The 14,387-nt window shown below is 34.6% G+C and overlaps 1 protein-coding gene across 13 annotated transcripts in view; it reads right to left on the bottom strand.

Moving 5' to 3' along the window:
* The window catches only part of ARID2 (AT-rich interaction domain 2), a 237,071-nt gene that overhangs the window by 119,980 nt on the left and 102,704 nt on the right, over nt 1-14,387 (bottom strand). For 5 of the 13 annotated variants that reach the window (XM_056799014.1, XM_056799017.1, XM_016426009.2 and 2 more), the window contains one exon: nt 12,657-12,705. The exons of the other annotated variants lie outside the window; for them this stretch is intronic. In XM_056799014.1, coding sequence (XP_056654992.1) covers nt 12,657-12,664 — 8 coding nt within the window. In that variant the 5' untranslated portion in view covers nt 12,665-12,705. The remainder of the gene's footprint in view (nt 1-12,656; nt 12,706-14,387) is intronic. 13 annotated transcript variants of the gene reach the window in all.

The following is a 14,387-nucleotide window of genomic DNA, read 5'->3' as shown; positions in this document are numbered from 1 at the left end:
AATGTCAGAAAATAATTATTTAGAAATATATTGACATATAATCTGAGGGAAAAAAATAAATACTAGGCAAATTAGGAAGTAACACAATTTTTCCTATTTAGGAATTCCTGAAAAAAAAAATTCTAGGCATTAAAAAATCGGTTCAAGTTTATACAATTAAAAGGTAAAGTGAAATTAAGAACTGAAGTGAACTTGGTGTTGACTATATTATTAACTAGGAATGATCTAGAAATCTGAACTAAGTACTATGTTAGATAATTATCATTAATAACTAATTATTGAAAAATTTGTTTTAAAAAGGCCAGCAAACCAATTTGCATTTTATTTTGTGAACTTATTACAAAACAATTCTTTAAAAAGTATGTGGATTTTCTCAAGTACACATGCCAATTTAATTCTGCACATTAATCATGTAATATGAGCAATGCTCTGAGATAAAAAGATGGATATGAATTAAAGAATGGATAATAACAAAATATGATACAATAAAAATAATAGCTGACTATATACAGTGCTATTCGAGCTTCACAATATCCAGAGGAATGGGTGTTTCAAATTTATACGGTTAACTTTACTGAGGATCAGAAATATTTAGTACCTTGGTCTTTTTCTCTGGTGTCTCTATTTGGGATCATAGACAAAAATTTGGCTGAATTAAAGAGGTTATATGATTAGAAAAGTATTATTATAAAATCGACCTAAATTGCAAAAAGCCTTGACTGGCAAAATAAGAAGTATGTACTTTAGTCAGCATTGAATAGAAACCAAAGAAGGTTCTAGAGAAAGGACTACATAAAGAAGATTACTCAGGCAACAGTAGAAGGATAGATTGGAGAATAATAAAACAATGTAAAGCAAGGAAATAAAATTAGCAAATTATTATGGGAAAGCTGGATTCGAGGTAGTGGTAGTGGAAGGATGGAGAAAGAGAAACATTTCAAAGAAAAATACAGGAATATGTTCAAGCCTAACAAGGATTTAATGGGGCAAAAAGGGGAAGAAAACAAAGAAAGTCAAGAGATTATTCTCAAGGTTCATGCATGAGTAACTCAAAGGTTGGTACTATCTCTATATAAAATAGAGAACAAAGGAGAAGAACTGGTTTGCGTTTTAAGATAAGTTCACTTTTGGACAGTTTGAGTTTGAAATGACAACAGCAAAGCTCCCGTGTGACAGCTTTCTGTGTACAGAAAATTGAGGAATTATAAGGCTAGAGAAACGTTTACTAATCTTCTGCATAAAAGTGAATTGAAATTAGGGAGGTAGTCTTGGTAGTTTGGAGAAATATAGGAGAACTTGGGGTTCTGGGAAACAGAAAGGGCATGATCAGAAGAATCAAGAGAGTCTAAGTGTGGCAGAATCCAAAGGAGGTTAGCCCATTAAGAAGAAAAGAGGGGTCAATTTTAATAAACATAGCATCATAAGGATAAGAAAGAAGATGAAAAAAGGTAACTGAATTTCATTGGGCCGTTAATAACCCTGGAGAGGAGTTTTAACAAAGCAATGAGGTAATAATGTAAGACCAAAATTTGGGAGCATCTGGGTAACTCAGTGGATTAAAAAACAAGCTTAGAGACAGGAGGTCCTGAATTCAAATCCAGCCTCAGAAACTTCCTAGCTGTGACCTGGGGTGAGTCACTTAACCCCCGTTGCCTAGCCCTTACAACCCTCTTCTGCCTTGGAACCAATATACATTATTGATTCTAAGATGGACAGTAAGGTTAAAAAAAGGAAAAAAAAAAGACCAAAATTACATAAACCCTAAAAAAGGAAATACTCAGATAACCTGCTAACATCACTACTTGATTTTTTACTTTAAATTCCCAACATAATTCATTATTTTTTATTGTATCCTGAACATCTAGCATATATAGTAGGTGTTTAATTAAATGCTTCATAACTGATTCACTGCAGAAATAAAAAAATCTTAGCATATTGCATTTGCTTTAAGCAAAATATTAATTTGATTGTAAAATGAATTGTTATAAATTTCTAAACACATATAAATTCAAAGATTAAGACATAATTTAAAACTAGATCTTGTGAGCAACAAAATGAAGTAATGGCCATTTACTCTGATGCCTAAGACCTCTCAAATCTCTCCAAATCAGAACTTACAGGCCAAAGATAAAGCACCTTCAACCATCTCCATTGTCTAGGATGCCCAGAATCCAAAAGGTTAAAAAGACAAACCTAAAAACCCATGAACAGATATTCACTGATCCTGAACTTGCTCAGCATACCTTCCCCTCCTCCCATTCTATCTGAAAAACAGCTGAATTACTAGATATGACCAAGGCTTAGCCTCTTTCTTTCAGGTGTTATGGAGGCCTCTAGGCTTTGGAGTGAGGCAGCCATGACCCATCATAAGGAAAAGCACCAGTGCTGCAAAACTTGTGAAGTGCCTGTGCTGGGGCAAGCAACTCTGTAGCACCAACAGTCATAACTAGGACAACAACCCTGTAATACCAGCAGAGTCAGTTGATATTACAATCCTGAAAGACCTGCTCTACAAAACTTCAAAGTGCAGACAGTAGGCCAAATAATTAAGGAACAGAAGGAGCAGGACAAGAGGACATTTTAATTTCAGTGGAGGCAGGAAAGAGGTAGAATTGGAGGCAGCACTCTACTAAGCCTCAGGAAAAGAGCATAGCATTCTGCTGGGAGCCAGTTCAGACCACCCAAAAAAATCTGTTGAGTCAAAGACCTAGGCTAGTGAAACATAACTCATTCAATGGCGAAGGTGCTTGGAAAGCCAGACCCTAAGAAAATAGCAATCAGAGGGGAGGAAATTAGAGAGTGAATGATAAGAAAAATATGGTAAAGTTGTGGTGGGTGACACAAATTACTAAAGATCTCAGGAAAAGGAAAACTCTAAGACTTAGATAACGAACAGATAAATCAATAGGAAAAAATTGTAAGATGGAAATAACACCACCATATCTGGTAAACTAGTTCAGGTATCTATGAATAAATGCAAAACAAAAGAAAATGATCCAACACTTGATAAACAAAGAAACCTGGGGAAGTAGAGACCATGAAACCACAACACTCTATTCTTTAGTGGTTCAAAAAAGAGAATTATGAGATCAAACTTTATAGCCTGCGCACAAAACAGGCAAAATAGAAAAGCAAAATAATAAAAAATTAGCAATGAAAATATACTGAAGTAAAGCAAAATCTAGAATAAGAGAAGCAAAAAAGCAGTAACAGAAAGAAAATCCATTCCCAATGCAAGCAAAACATAATAAACTTGAAGATATGATGAACAGAGACAACCTAAGGATCACATTCTCACATTGGGACAAAAGAAGAACATAACGAGGAAAAAAACTTAACACCAAAATGAAGAAAATTAAGAGAATGGTGCAGAACCTCTAAAGATAGAAAATGAAATTGCAATGGAAAGATATCAAAGATCACTTCCAGAAAAAAAAAACAAAGGTTGCAAACTCCATGGCACACAGTGATAAAATTTAATAAATCAATTCAGCAACAACAAATTCTACAAGCCAACAGGAGAAAGATTTACAAATAAAAAGAGGATTAAAAATGATACTATGAAGACTTGTACAAGAATATTCATAGCTGCACTCTTTGTGGTGGCCAAAAATTGGAAAATGAGGGGATGCCCCTCAATTGGGGAATGGCTGAACAAACTGTGGTATATGTTGGTGATGGAATACTATTGTGCTAAAAGGAATAATAAAGTGGAGGAATTCCATGGAGACTGGAATAACCTCCAGGAATTGATGCAGAGCGAAAGGAGCAGAACCAGGAAAACATTGTACACAGAGACTGATACACTGTGGTACAATAGAAGGTGATGGACTTCTCTATTAGTGACAATGCAATGTCCCTGAACAATCTGCAGGGATCTAAAAAATACTATCCACAAGCAGAGGATAAACTGTGGCAGTAAAAACACCGATGAAAAGCAACTGCTTGACTACAGGGGTTGGGGGGATATGACTGAGGAGAGACTCTAAATGAACACTCCAATGCAAATACCAACAACAGGGAAATGGGTTCGAGTCAAGAACACATGTGATAACCAGTGGAATCGTGCATCAACTATGGGAGAGGGAAAGGTGGTGGGAGGGGGGGCGGGGAGGAAAAGAAAATTATCTTTGTTTCCAGTGAATAATGTTTGGAAATGACCAAATAAAATAATGTTTAAAATAAAAAAAAAATGATACTATGCTGTACCCCCTAGAAAAATGTAGGAGGAATGATGTGTTCTTAAGAACAAGGGAGCTTAGGATATAGTACAGGGTGACTTACCCTAATCTGGCCTGTTTTAGTCATACATGGGAAAAAAACGACATTTAATAATAAAGAAAAGCATAAATAATTTTTGAAAGAAAATCAGACCTGATCATTTCCTTTTCAAAAACTTAAACAAAGGAAACACATGTGAAATAAATAAATGCAACAGCAACAATGGCAAAATGGAGAGCAATAAGAGACTTCCCTTCTAAATACAGACAAGGAGATAGGAGTGTAAAGGTGACAATGAAAATTCAGACAGAAGGCATTATGAATAGAACCTAGAGACATTCTGCATGCAGCTAAATTAATGTTTTTTGTTTTTTTGGTTTCGAGGAATATTACAACATGGAAGGATATATGAAGTAGAGAAGGACATGCAGGAATGTGGAAAATATCCAGGTCAAATCAGGAGGTAGTATAGGGATAAATTCTTTATTTGATCATTAAAACACACACACACACACACACAATTCAGAAAAAACTGGAAAGCAGTCTGGGATTAGATTTAGACCACCTTACAGCACATTCCACAACACATTCTAAATAGACATATGACCTTAATAGTAAAGATCATAATATTAAAAAAAAAATTAGAATAGAAATATCTAACATTTAGCAATTGGAAAAGACAAAATATATAGAAATTAGTAAATGCAGAAAGATAATGGAAAGAAAAACACAATGGTACATTATTGGTGGAATTTAGATGATAATTTTAGGAAGAAATTTGAAATTATGCAAATAAAGAAAATGCCCATTCCCTTTGACCCCAAAGTATAACTAGGCATAGAACTCAAAAGGGCCATTTAGAAAAATCATTTAGGAAAAAAAAAAGAAATGAAAACAGATTTCAACTGAGGAATGGCTAAGCAGAAAGTGATAACTGAAATACTTTAATTTATACTGTAAGAAATTGCATAATTAATATGAAGAAGCATGAAGCATATAAAGAATTAAAGGAACAGATGCAGAGTGAATAAGCAGAGTCGAAAAACAATCTAAACACTATCAAAGGAAAGAATAAAACCACCCCAAAATCAAATTAAATGTCACAAAATTAAAAAGAACAAGCATGGCTACAAAGAAAAAATACAAAAAGACATCACAAATAATTTATAGACAGAGTGCACAGTTATGCAACATTGCCTATATTTTCAGATGCTTCAATGTATTCATCAGTTGTGCTAATTATTTATTCTATTCTTTATTAAATTCTTCCTTATGTTGGAGGGTTTCCTTGAAGAGGAAAAAGGGAGAGGAAATTTAACGTAACTTATTTAGATAAATAATCATAGGTGGGATTTAACTATTTCCTTATATAACCAAATAATAACTTCCCCTTAAAGAAATTTATGAAGAGAATGGGGGAAAAGAATTATGTGTAGAAAAAAGTCTGCCCTACTTAATAAGTACTCCTTTTTTGAGTGGTATTATAAAAATAAAGCACTGATAGCTTCTTTTTTTTTTAATATACTGATAATGAAAAGGTAGGGAAGTTTAGATAAAACAATAGACAAACATTGTTACCATTAAGAAAGAAAAATTAAAAAGTACAAATCAAGTTTAATTCAATAAGAACGGTAAGCAAGATAAATCAACAGGCACTTGTCAAACAGAAATCCCTTCAGCCAAGTTAACTTAATTTTCTTGCCAAGAAATGATATACAGAAGGCCAAAAGCTAACAACAGTTTAGGTTAAAACTCATTAAAATACAAGGACAGTTCCACATTTAAAGGAGTTCTGATTCATAATAGTAAGAAATAGGTAAGAAGGATTTCTTAGGATGCTTTATGCCATGAATTAATTTACCAGTTTTGTGAATCCAATGGTGTTTCTCAGAATGTTTTTACTGCGTAAAATAAAATAAGAAGAATAATTACAAGAAAAATCAATTATACTGAAGTAATTTGTGAACATTTTTTTAGGTTCACAAACTTCAGGTTAATAATCACCTTAGTAAAAAAAAAAGGAAACAGAAAGCTTGATGAGATATTCAACTAACCCCAAAAAGCATTTCATTAGAAACTGAAAAGATCCATTTATGAATCCATTAACTAGCAAGATGCAAGAGTTGTTGACTACATATACTTTGTCAACCTCAAACACTGGCAATGAACAAAATAGTTGCCTAAGCTAGAGTATTAAAAGCTAAATGTACAAATAAAAGTACAGAAAATTTTCCAAGTTTAATCCTTCTGAAATAGTATAAATAATATTAATTCTTAAAGCTTCTACTAACAATAAAATCCATCAGTCTATGTGACATCTAGGTGACATTAACACAAAGAAAAATCATAGGTTTCTGTTTAGGATCTAACTTTAAGAATATTTGCCTGGTTCTTTCACAACTATAAATCAAAATGAACTTCCCCTATCCACCCACTCTCCTCCCACTACACAAAAGGATAAAGCACTTATTTTAGTAAACAACAAAAAAGAACAAGCACAAGAACAGCAATGTGGGGAAGGAAGGAGGAGAATGGACACATACTAAAACATAATCATCTAAATGAGCTATTGAGAGCAAAGAAATAAATCAGTCCTCAAACACTTATTAAGCACCTACAAAGTGCTGGGCAGTAGGCTAGAATCTGGAACAAAAGGCACCAAAAAAATAAATAAATAAAAAAGGAAGCAAGCCTTGTCTATAAGGAATTTATACTTATAAGAACAAAGGCAAGGAGCAAATAGGAAGTAAATGCAAAATGATGTATTCTAAAAGTGAAAAAAGAAAAATTAGAAAGAACTTCTGAAGGGAGAATCATTTCAACTGAGCTTTAGAAAAAGCTACATAGTCTAGGAAGCTGAGAAGAAGAGGGAAGACTTTCCAGATTCAAGGACACATGTCCTTAAACTGGGGAAAGGCATTAAAGTATTATATTTGAGAAACAACAAGGACAAGTTAGCTAGATTTCAGAGATCAAAAAAAGGAGTAATTTGTAATGGATATGGAGAGAGAAGCTGTAGTCACCTGGTAAAAAATGCTTTAAATGCTAATAGATAAATTATATATTTGATGTTAGAAGCACTAAAATTTCTTAAGTCAGGGGATTGACACTAGAGACATCCACAACATAATAATAACTATGCTTTATGATTGTAATGGCAACATAAGCTTCAAAGATTACTAAAGAAGGAAAAGCTTAGAGTGGAGGGAAACCAAATAGCCGACAGTGGAAATAGATTAGATATAAGAGAAAATACTAAAGTGATTACTACATGAGTAGAAATTCAAGGATGGAAGTCGCATTCACTGGTAAGGTAGAATGGACAAGAATCAGTGAATATGTATATAGAAAAAATGAGACAGTAAGCTAAGCAGGCAAATAGCACATTAAAGTAGAGAGAAATAGAGAAAATAGTCACAATTACCTCTGAGAAATGTTTTCAATACATTGCATCTGAGATGCAAATGAACATAGTCTAGCAGAAACATTTCACTGAAGTTTAAGAGAAAAGACAATGACTGTCTCTACATACAAGAGATAAAAACTGGAAACACTGGAGGTAAAGAGGTCATAAGGACAGGAAGCAGATTGAAAAAAATTCCTTTAAGAAATGCACAGAAAGAGGATGTAAACTGAATGACACAAGAAAGTAAAAGAAAAACCGGGGAAAAAAAGAAAAGAAAAGAAAACAAATTAATGAAAATAAAAGGAATAGTAAAAGGCTGAAAAGATATAAAAACACAAGAACTTTTTGTAAAACCAACAATAAATGAGTCAACTATAAGACCAAAAATAGTATTAGAATAGTTTTAGATTGATAAAAGATGACAAGACTGAAGAGATGAGTCTTCTTGATAGTTTTCTATCATATCTCTAGACATCTGTATTACCACCATTCATACAGATCCACATCAAATTGTCGTCTTCCACATACTTGCCTAGAATTCTATATAACATAGCAAAAGGCAGCTCTTTTAAGAGAGCTAATCATATTCCTCTAATCTACAACTAGCTGTATCTCCCTCAAAATTATCCTTTAAATAATATCCTGTATAAATGTTGAAAATGCTTTTATACATATATTTTACCTTAGCATACATAATGCAAACTCCTTAAGGACAGATTATTTTATGTCATCGAATATCCAGTGACCAGGAATTGAAAGTAGTTGATAATTAAATGCCTAAAAGTTCTATGTGATTAGTGACTATTCCTTATGTGTTTAAATCTACATAGTAGATGCCGAATAAGTATTTGTTGAGTTGAAGGTTAATGACTAATTATATATACATGTCTTTAATAGACAGTAACTATTATACCCCTCTCTACTGTTAAGCTCAACACTATCATGGTAGGTGGTATAAGAAATCCAATATGGCTTATTAGGAATTAAATTCTATTGATTTCTGTGAAATCACAGAAGGGAGTAAGATGGGAAGAATAAGAAAATTAGAGATGAGTAAAATGATTTAGGGCAATGAATGTCTTTTACTTAAATCCTCACTCATTTCTCATCATGGTTTTAAATGTGACCCTGTTTTGTTTTGTTTTTTTAAACCCTTACCTTCTGTCTTGGAGTCAATACTGTGTATTGGTTCCAAGGCAGAAGAGCGGTAAGGGCTAGGCAATGGGGGTCAAGTGACTTGCCCAGGGTCACACAGCTGGAAAGTGTTTGAGCCAGATTTGAACCTAGGACCTCCCATCTCTAGGTCTGGCTCTCAATCCACTGAGCTACCCAGCTGCCCCCCGACCCTGGTTTTTTTAATGACTACAAAGTGCAGAATCTGAATGGTCTTATACCACAGCTTCTGTGGACTACCAGGTGATGGACATGCATTTCATTACTATGAGGACCACTTGAGCATTTCTTGGGCCTCATGTCATAAAAAAAGGCAACCAAGGCAAAGAAGTGTGTTGTGATCTGCATATTCCATACCATACATTACCTGGATGAAATCATGGATTTCCTTATTTTTAATAGAAGGAAGACAGGATGCAAAATTGACATGTTAGACTATTTTAGAAATATTTTACATTTTTCTTGTTGTGGACTTATTTGAAAACTCTACTTAAGACCCAACCTATAGCAAAGGAGAAATGTATGTATGTATGTATCAGCCACTGGTAATGCAGATCCAGGAATTGCTGAAGAGTTAGGGGAATGTGACAAACATTTTGTCTTTGCCGATCCCCAATGCTTGTCTCTCTGATTCTGGAATTCATGGAAAGAGCCCATGGAAATGAGTCATTGAAGGAGAAGGCATTAGAAAAAAGAAACAAAAATATGAGAAATTATAATTTTTTTTTAAAGTTAAGGATTCATACACAGAAGGTCAAATTACTAGATACTAGACTTATAAACATTAAGGCTGGATACGACCTTAGAGCTCATGTAATCCAACCCACTCATTTTGAAGATGAGAACACTGGGGTCAAAGAGATTAAGTGATTTACTAAAGGTCACAGAATCAGTTCTATGAAATTTAGAATACTAAATCTCAGGACCTGAAGGCTAATTTTGCTGTTCATGAATTAGGAACAACCCATCTATGTTCACATGACTGGGAATGACTATACAAATTTAGGAGAAAATATTCAGACCACCTAAAAATGTTTTTATTCCCAAATGGTCACATATACATTGACAGAACTTTTTCTAAGTTTTTTTTTTAAGGTAAAGAATACCTGAAGTTTGAGTATTAAAGAGAATATCCATCTGTATAAGAAATATACCTAAAACTGGCTATAAAACATTTCTGTAACATTGAGAAGGATGTGCATTTTGAGGATTATAAAGAACCTTTTCCACCATCTGAGCTCTAAGTCAAATTTTATGACTATTCAAAAATACTCAAAATGACACAAGATTCCCAATTTTAAAAGCTGACTAATTTTACAATGTCAATAAAAATTAGAATAATTCCAGCACAGCAAATTATTTGGGCTTTGAGATACAAAAATGGAATTTAATATATCAAAAAATGGCCTTTTTGCCTTTGAAATTTGTTTTCTAAAGAATAAAATTTCCTCAGCATGCTAGAGAAAAGGCATATTTGTAGCAAGTCTACTAAAGGCATAATCAAGTCATAGTCCTTACTATCCATTTTCTATGCAATTTAAATTCCTAAAAATTTTGGGGGGAAAAAGGAACCAATAGAGGTTGTATATTTATAGGCCTCAAATGTGAAAATTTGTTTTTAATTCCTACTCAAATCATCTTTCTGTTTCAGGAAATTTGCAAGAAACTTTAAAAAAAAAAAAATTTATAGCGTATCTACTACTTTGGATGAAATGTAAGGCCAAAACTCTTATTGCATTTAAAAGTGATAGAGATTTAAAATACCTTTTATGATTATAATCAAGCACCATGCCCTACATGTAGTGTGATGACATTAAAACTTCTAAGCAACAGTACTAACCTTTCTACTGGATAAATACAATAAAGGTAGTTACCAGTCTGAGTGATTGACAACAACTATTTTCAGGATTAAAAACGCATTTAAAATAGTTAAAGCTTTGAAGTTTATTCAAATGTCTTGTGCTCTGCAGTTGAGAATTATTTTTATGTGACATGCAAATAAATACTTTTGTTTTGAAATTTAGAAGAATAAATATGAATGATATTTATTGCTTGCTTCAGTTACAGATAGTAGGTTATCAGGAAATGCTTGTTTCAGTGGCTAATTTTAAGCATGTTCCAAAGTGTGCCTTAAATTATGTGCAGCACTGACTCACATTGTTTCTCTCTACTGTATCATGATGGGTATGTACTGTAAAACTCACCAAAGGGATGCAGTGAAGAGCTTTTGTCTGGCAGGGAGCTACAGTAGGAGGCACACTGGGTTTGCTTCCAGAAGACTTGGGTTAAAATATACCAACTCTGTGATTTGTGTGCTGTGTGATATTGGGCAGATAAGTTAATCTCTCTGGGACTGAACTAGATTATCCCTAAGGTTTCTTCCAGTTTTAAAATTTGTTGATTTTGTTAAATTCTTAGTAATAATTAGACCATCAATCTTCACTTTTCTTTTTTTATTTTTAAATCCTTACTTAAAAGTGATGACTAAGTATTGGTTCCAAGGCAGAAGAGCAGTACGGGCTAGGCAATTGGGTTTAAGTGACTTACCCAGGGTCATACAGCTAGAAAGTGACGGAGGTCATCCATCAATTTTTCTAAAAGATGCCATTAATTTTTTTTTAATTGGGATTATGCATACTCTTTTGCCCATTCGTTACCTCTAGGTAAAAGACAAATACTGCTTTCTGAATTGTTGCTCTGGTGTCATAGACTCATAGTATACCATGCCTCTGACACTTACTATGTGACATGCAAATTGCTTAAACTCCTTGGGCCTCAGTTTCCTCATTGGTATTAGATGTTTTCTGAGGTCCCTTCTAGTGCTAAATCTGTGAATGATATAGATCCATACAAATCTAATTCACTGCTGTGGATACCCCAATTTAAGGACCAAGATAACTGGATTGAGGCAGTGGTGACTGAGTGAGTGTTGGATGTAGTCAGACCCTTAATAATTGTGTGTCCTGAGCAAGACCCTTACCCTCTCTACCTCAGGTTCTCAGGCTAGACAATGGAGATCATAAATATCACCTCTCTAAGAAATTATCGTGAGGATCAAATGAGATAATCCATGTAAGGCATTTTGGAAACTTTGAAGTGCTGTTAGTGTCACTTAATGATTTTGATGTTCTTTAGTTGGTCGGGTCACATCCAGTGAAAATTTAAAATAAAAACCATAAGAAAAAGAAAATCCAAAGTGACATCTGGCTCCTAACACCTGTTGAAGCTGTTCCTGCCCCTTCCTAGCACAGCCTCTGCTCCCTGTTTACCTTGGCTGTAAGCCACCAAGGAAGCTGCAGAGGCTCACTGTATTGAAAATCTAGTGAATGAACTTCCTTCTCCATCCCACCCAAATCATTTGTGTCATTTGGATTTTTCGCCAGTCTTGGAAGGAAAAGGGACTTTTCTCTTCCACTGGTCAAAACTGGTAGAGTTGACTTGAGTTGTCTGGTTTTTATTGAGGAGGTTTTTGCAGTATTTCTGTCAAGTGGGACAGATATGTGAATAAACTTTATTTTGTCCTTAGTTTTGCCAAGTCACAGCCAGAATACTTGGTTTCTTTGTCAGAATTTATTGGGATTTTTGTTATCACTCTTGTTTTAGAACCCAGGACTCCTTGTAGGAACGGATTTGTAAAATTTTTTAGTTTACACTTATAGAACTGTATTTATTTCTTCATCAATAGCATTAATATTAACCATAACTTAGATTTAGATAGTGCTTCCAGCATTTTTTCAGAACATGTTTACATATCATCCTCTTTTTGTACTCTTATCTATTGTAAGCTTTTAATATATTAATAACATTATTATATTTGTTGGCATGATCCATAATAAATAGTCAAGGTAGAAGATACCTCCTCATATGTCCAGATGTTCCAACTAGTCCTCATTTATCTTCAGCATCTATGAACAGACAAGTTTTCCTTTATTATATACTCTTCCCCATTCTTCCCTGATCCACCCTGTCAGCTTGGACATCTCCACCTCCACCCCCATCCCCTTGACCTCACAAAGAAATTTGTTTTGCACCTCTTCTTTGTATAATAATTATTTATATCTGTTTTACCTGTCCTCAAACTGTAATTTCTGCTGAGAGGGTGGGGACCTGCACTGTGTGTCCCCACCCCTCCCCCCAGGCTCCCATGCCTGTTTGACAAAGGGCTTTGCAGAAAGGTCCCCAAACAAAGGATTTTTCAATTGAGTTATTGCTCAGGTAAACCCCATTTAAAGTAACTAAGCTAGGCCTCTTGTAGCCAAGCAGATTATCTATTCTTGAAACTGAAATCTCCAGGTAATAGGACAGATACTTTGGTATACTGTACTCGCCTTCTAAATTGGGACCAATATCTAATATAGTCTCCCTTCTTGCCTGGCATTCTGCAACATTCCCTGACTTAGCCTCCAGCCTTAACTCCCATACATCCCTTTCCTATACCCCCTGTTCCACCCAAACTGGACCAACTTGGCACTCTTTGAATGTGTCTCATGATTTTGAGCTTCTTTCTGTTCTTCCCTTTCCCTAAGATTTTTCTCCTCCATTTCTTCCCATTCTTCAAGGCCTGACTCAGATACTACCTCTTCCCTGAAGCCTTTTCTGATTCCCTCAGCCAGAAGTAATTTCTTCTTCCTCTTAATTTTTAAAACAATATCTACTTTTCTTGTACTTTTTACATTCTACTTTGTGTTATTAATTACAGTCATTTGTAAATATGTCTGAACTTCCCCACTGGACTGTAAGTGTTGTGAGAGCTAGAACCATCCCTCTGTATTCTTTGCTGCCTACCACAGTGCCTTGTTCATACTAGGCTCTCGGTAAATACTTGGAATTTTCATCTCCTTGAGATAGCCACCTCAATGTATGTAATGCCATACCCTTGTAACCAAGATCGCAATGACATTTATCATGTATCTGTAAAAGGAAGACCTTTGTGGCAAAAAATCATTTCAGGGTGGAATTACAATTACTCTTTGTCCTCCCCCCATGACTTTACATGAAAATGTTGCTTTTAAAAGAAATGTTCTACAGTGTGAAAAGTAAACAAATTAATCCCTTGTTAGACTAAGTCAAGGAGGAAGATTCCTAAATTCAGGCCACTCCAAAGAAAAATAGCCCATCAAAATCTAGCTTCTCTGTGGATCGAATTTGAGAAATTTTAGTGTGAAGCTAATAATTAGCAAGAATATCCAGGAAGAGTTTGATTTTCATGAGGGGACAGTTAAGTTCTCAAGGGCCCAGGCAACTGAGGGCTTTCTAGAACACAGTTAATACTTTTAATTACACTTGGAAGCAAATGGGTAGTCGCCTACACACAGATGCGTTTGGGCTTAGTGTAGTCTCTGTAACTTGCATCATTGTTGACCAGGCAACTTCTTTGTATCCTAGCCACAGCTTCTCAGTGGTCTTTCCAGGTGGACCTACCTACATACAGTACATTGTTTTAATCCAACTTAAAAGTCATAAAAAGAGATGGGGAAGAGAGGGAAAAAATGGTGTTCTTGATCCTTGATGCTTTGGGGAAGAAGATATTTGTAGCAAGACAGTTTTAACTCTTAACCTCCAAACTGGGAATTACAAAGGCAATAAT

This window comes from Monodelphis domestica, chromosome 5, assembly GCF_027887165.1.
Source record: "Monodelphis domestica isolate mMonDom1 chromosome 5, mMonDom1.pri, whole genome shotgun sequence".
NCBI lineage: Eukaryota > Metazoa > Chordata > Mammalia > Didelphimorphia > Didelphidae > Monodelphis > Monodelphis domestica.
Note: the sequence above shows the minus strand (reverse complement) of the source record. Positions and strands in the feature narration are given on the sequence as shown.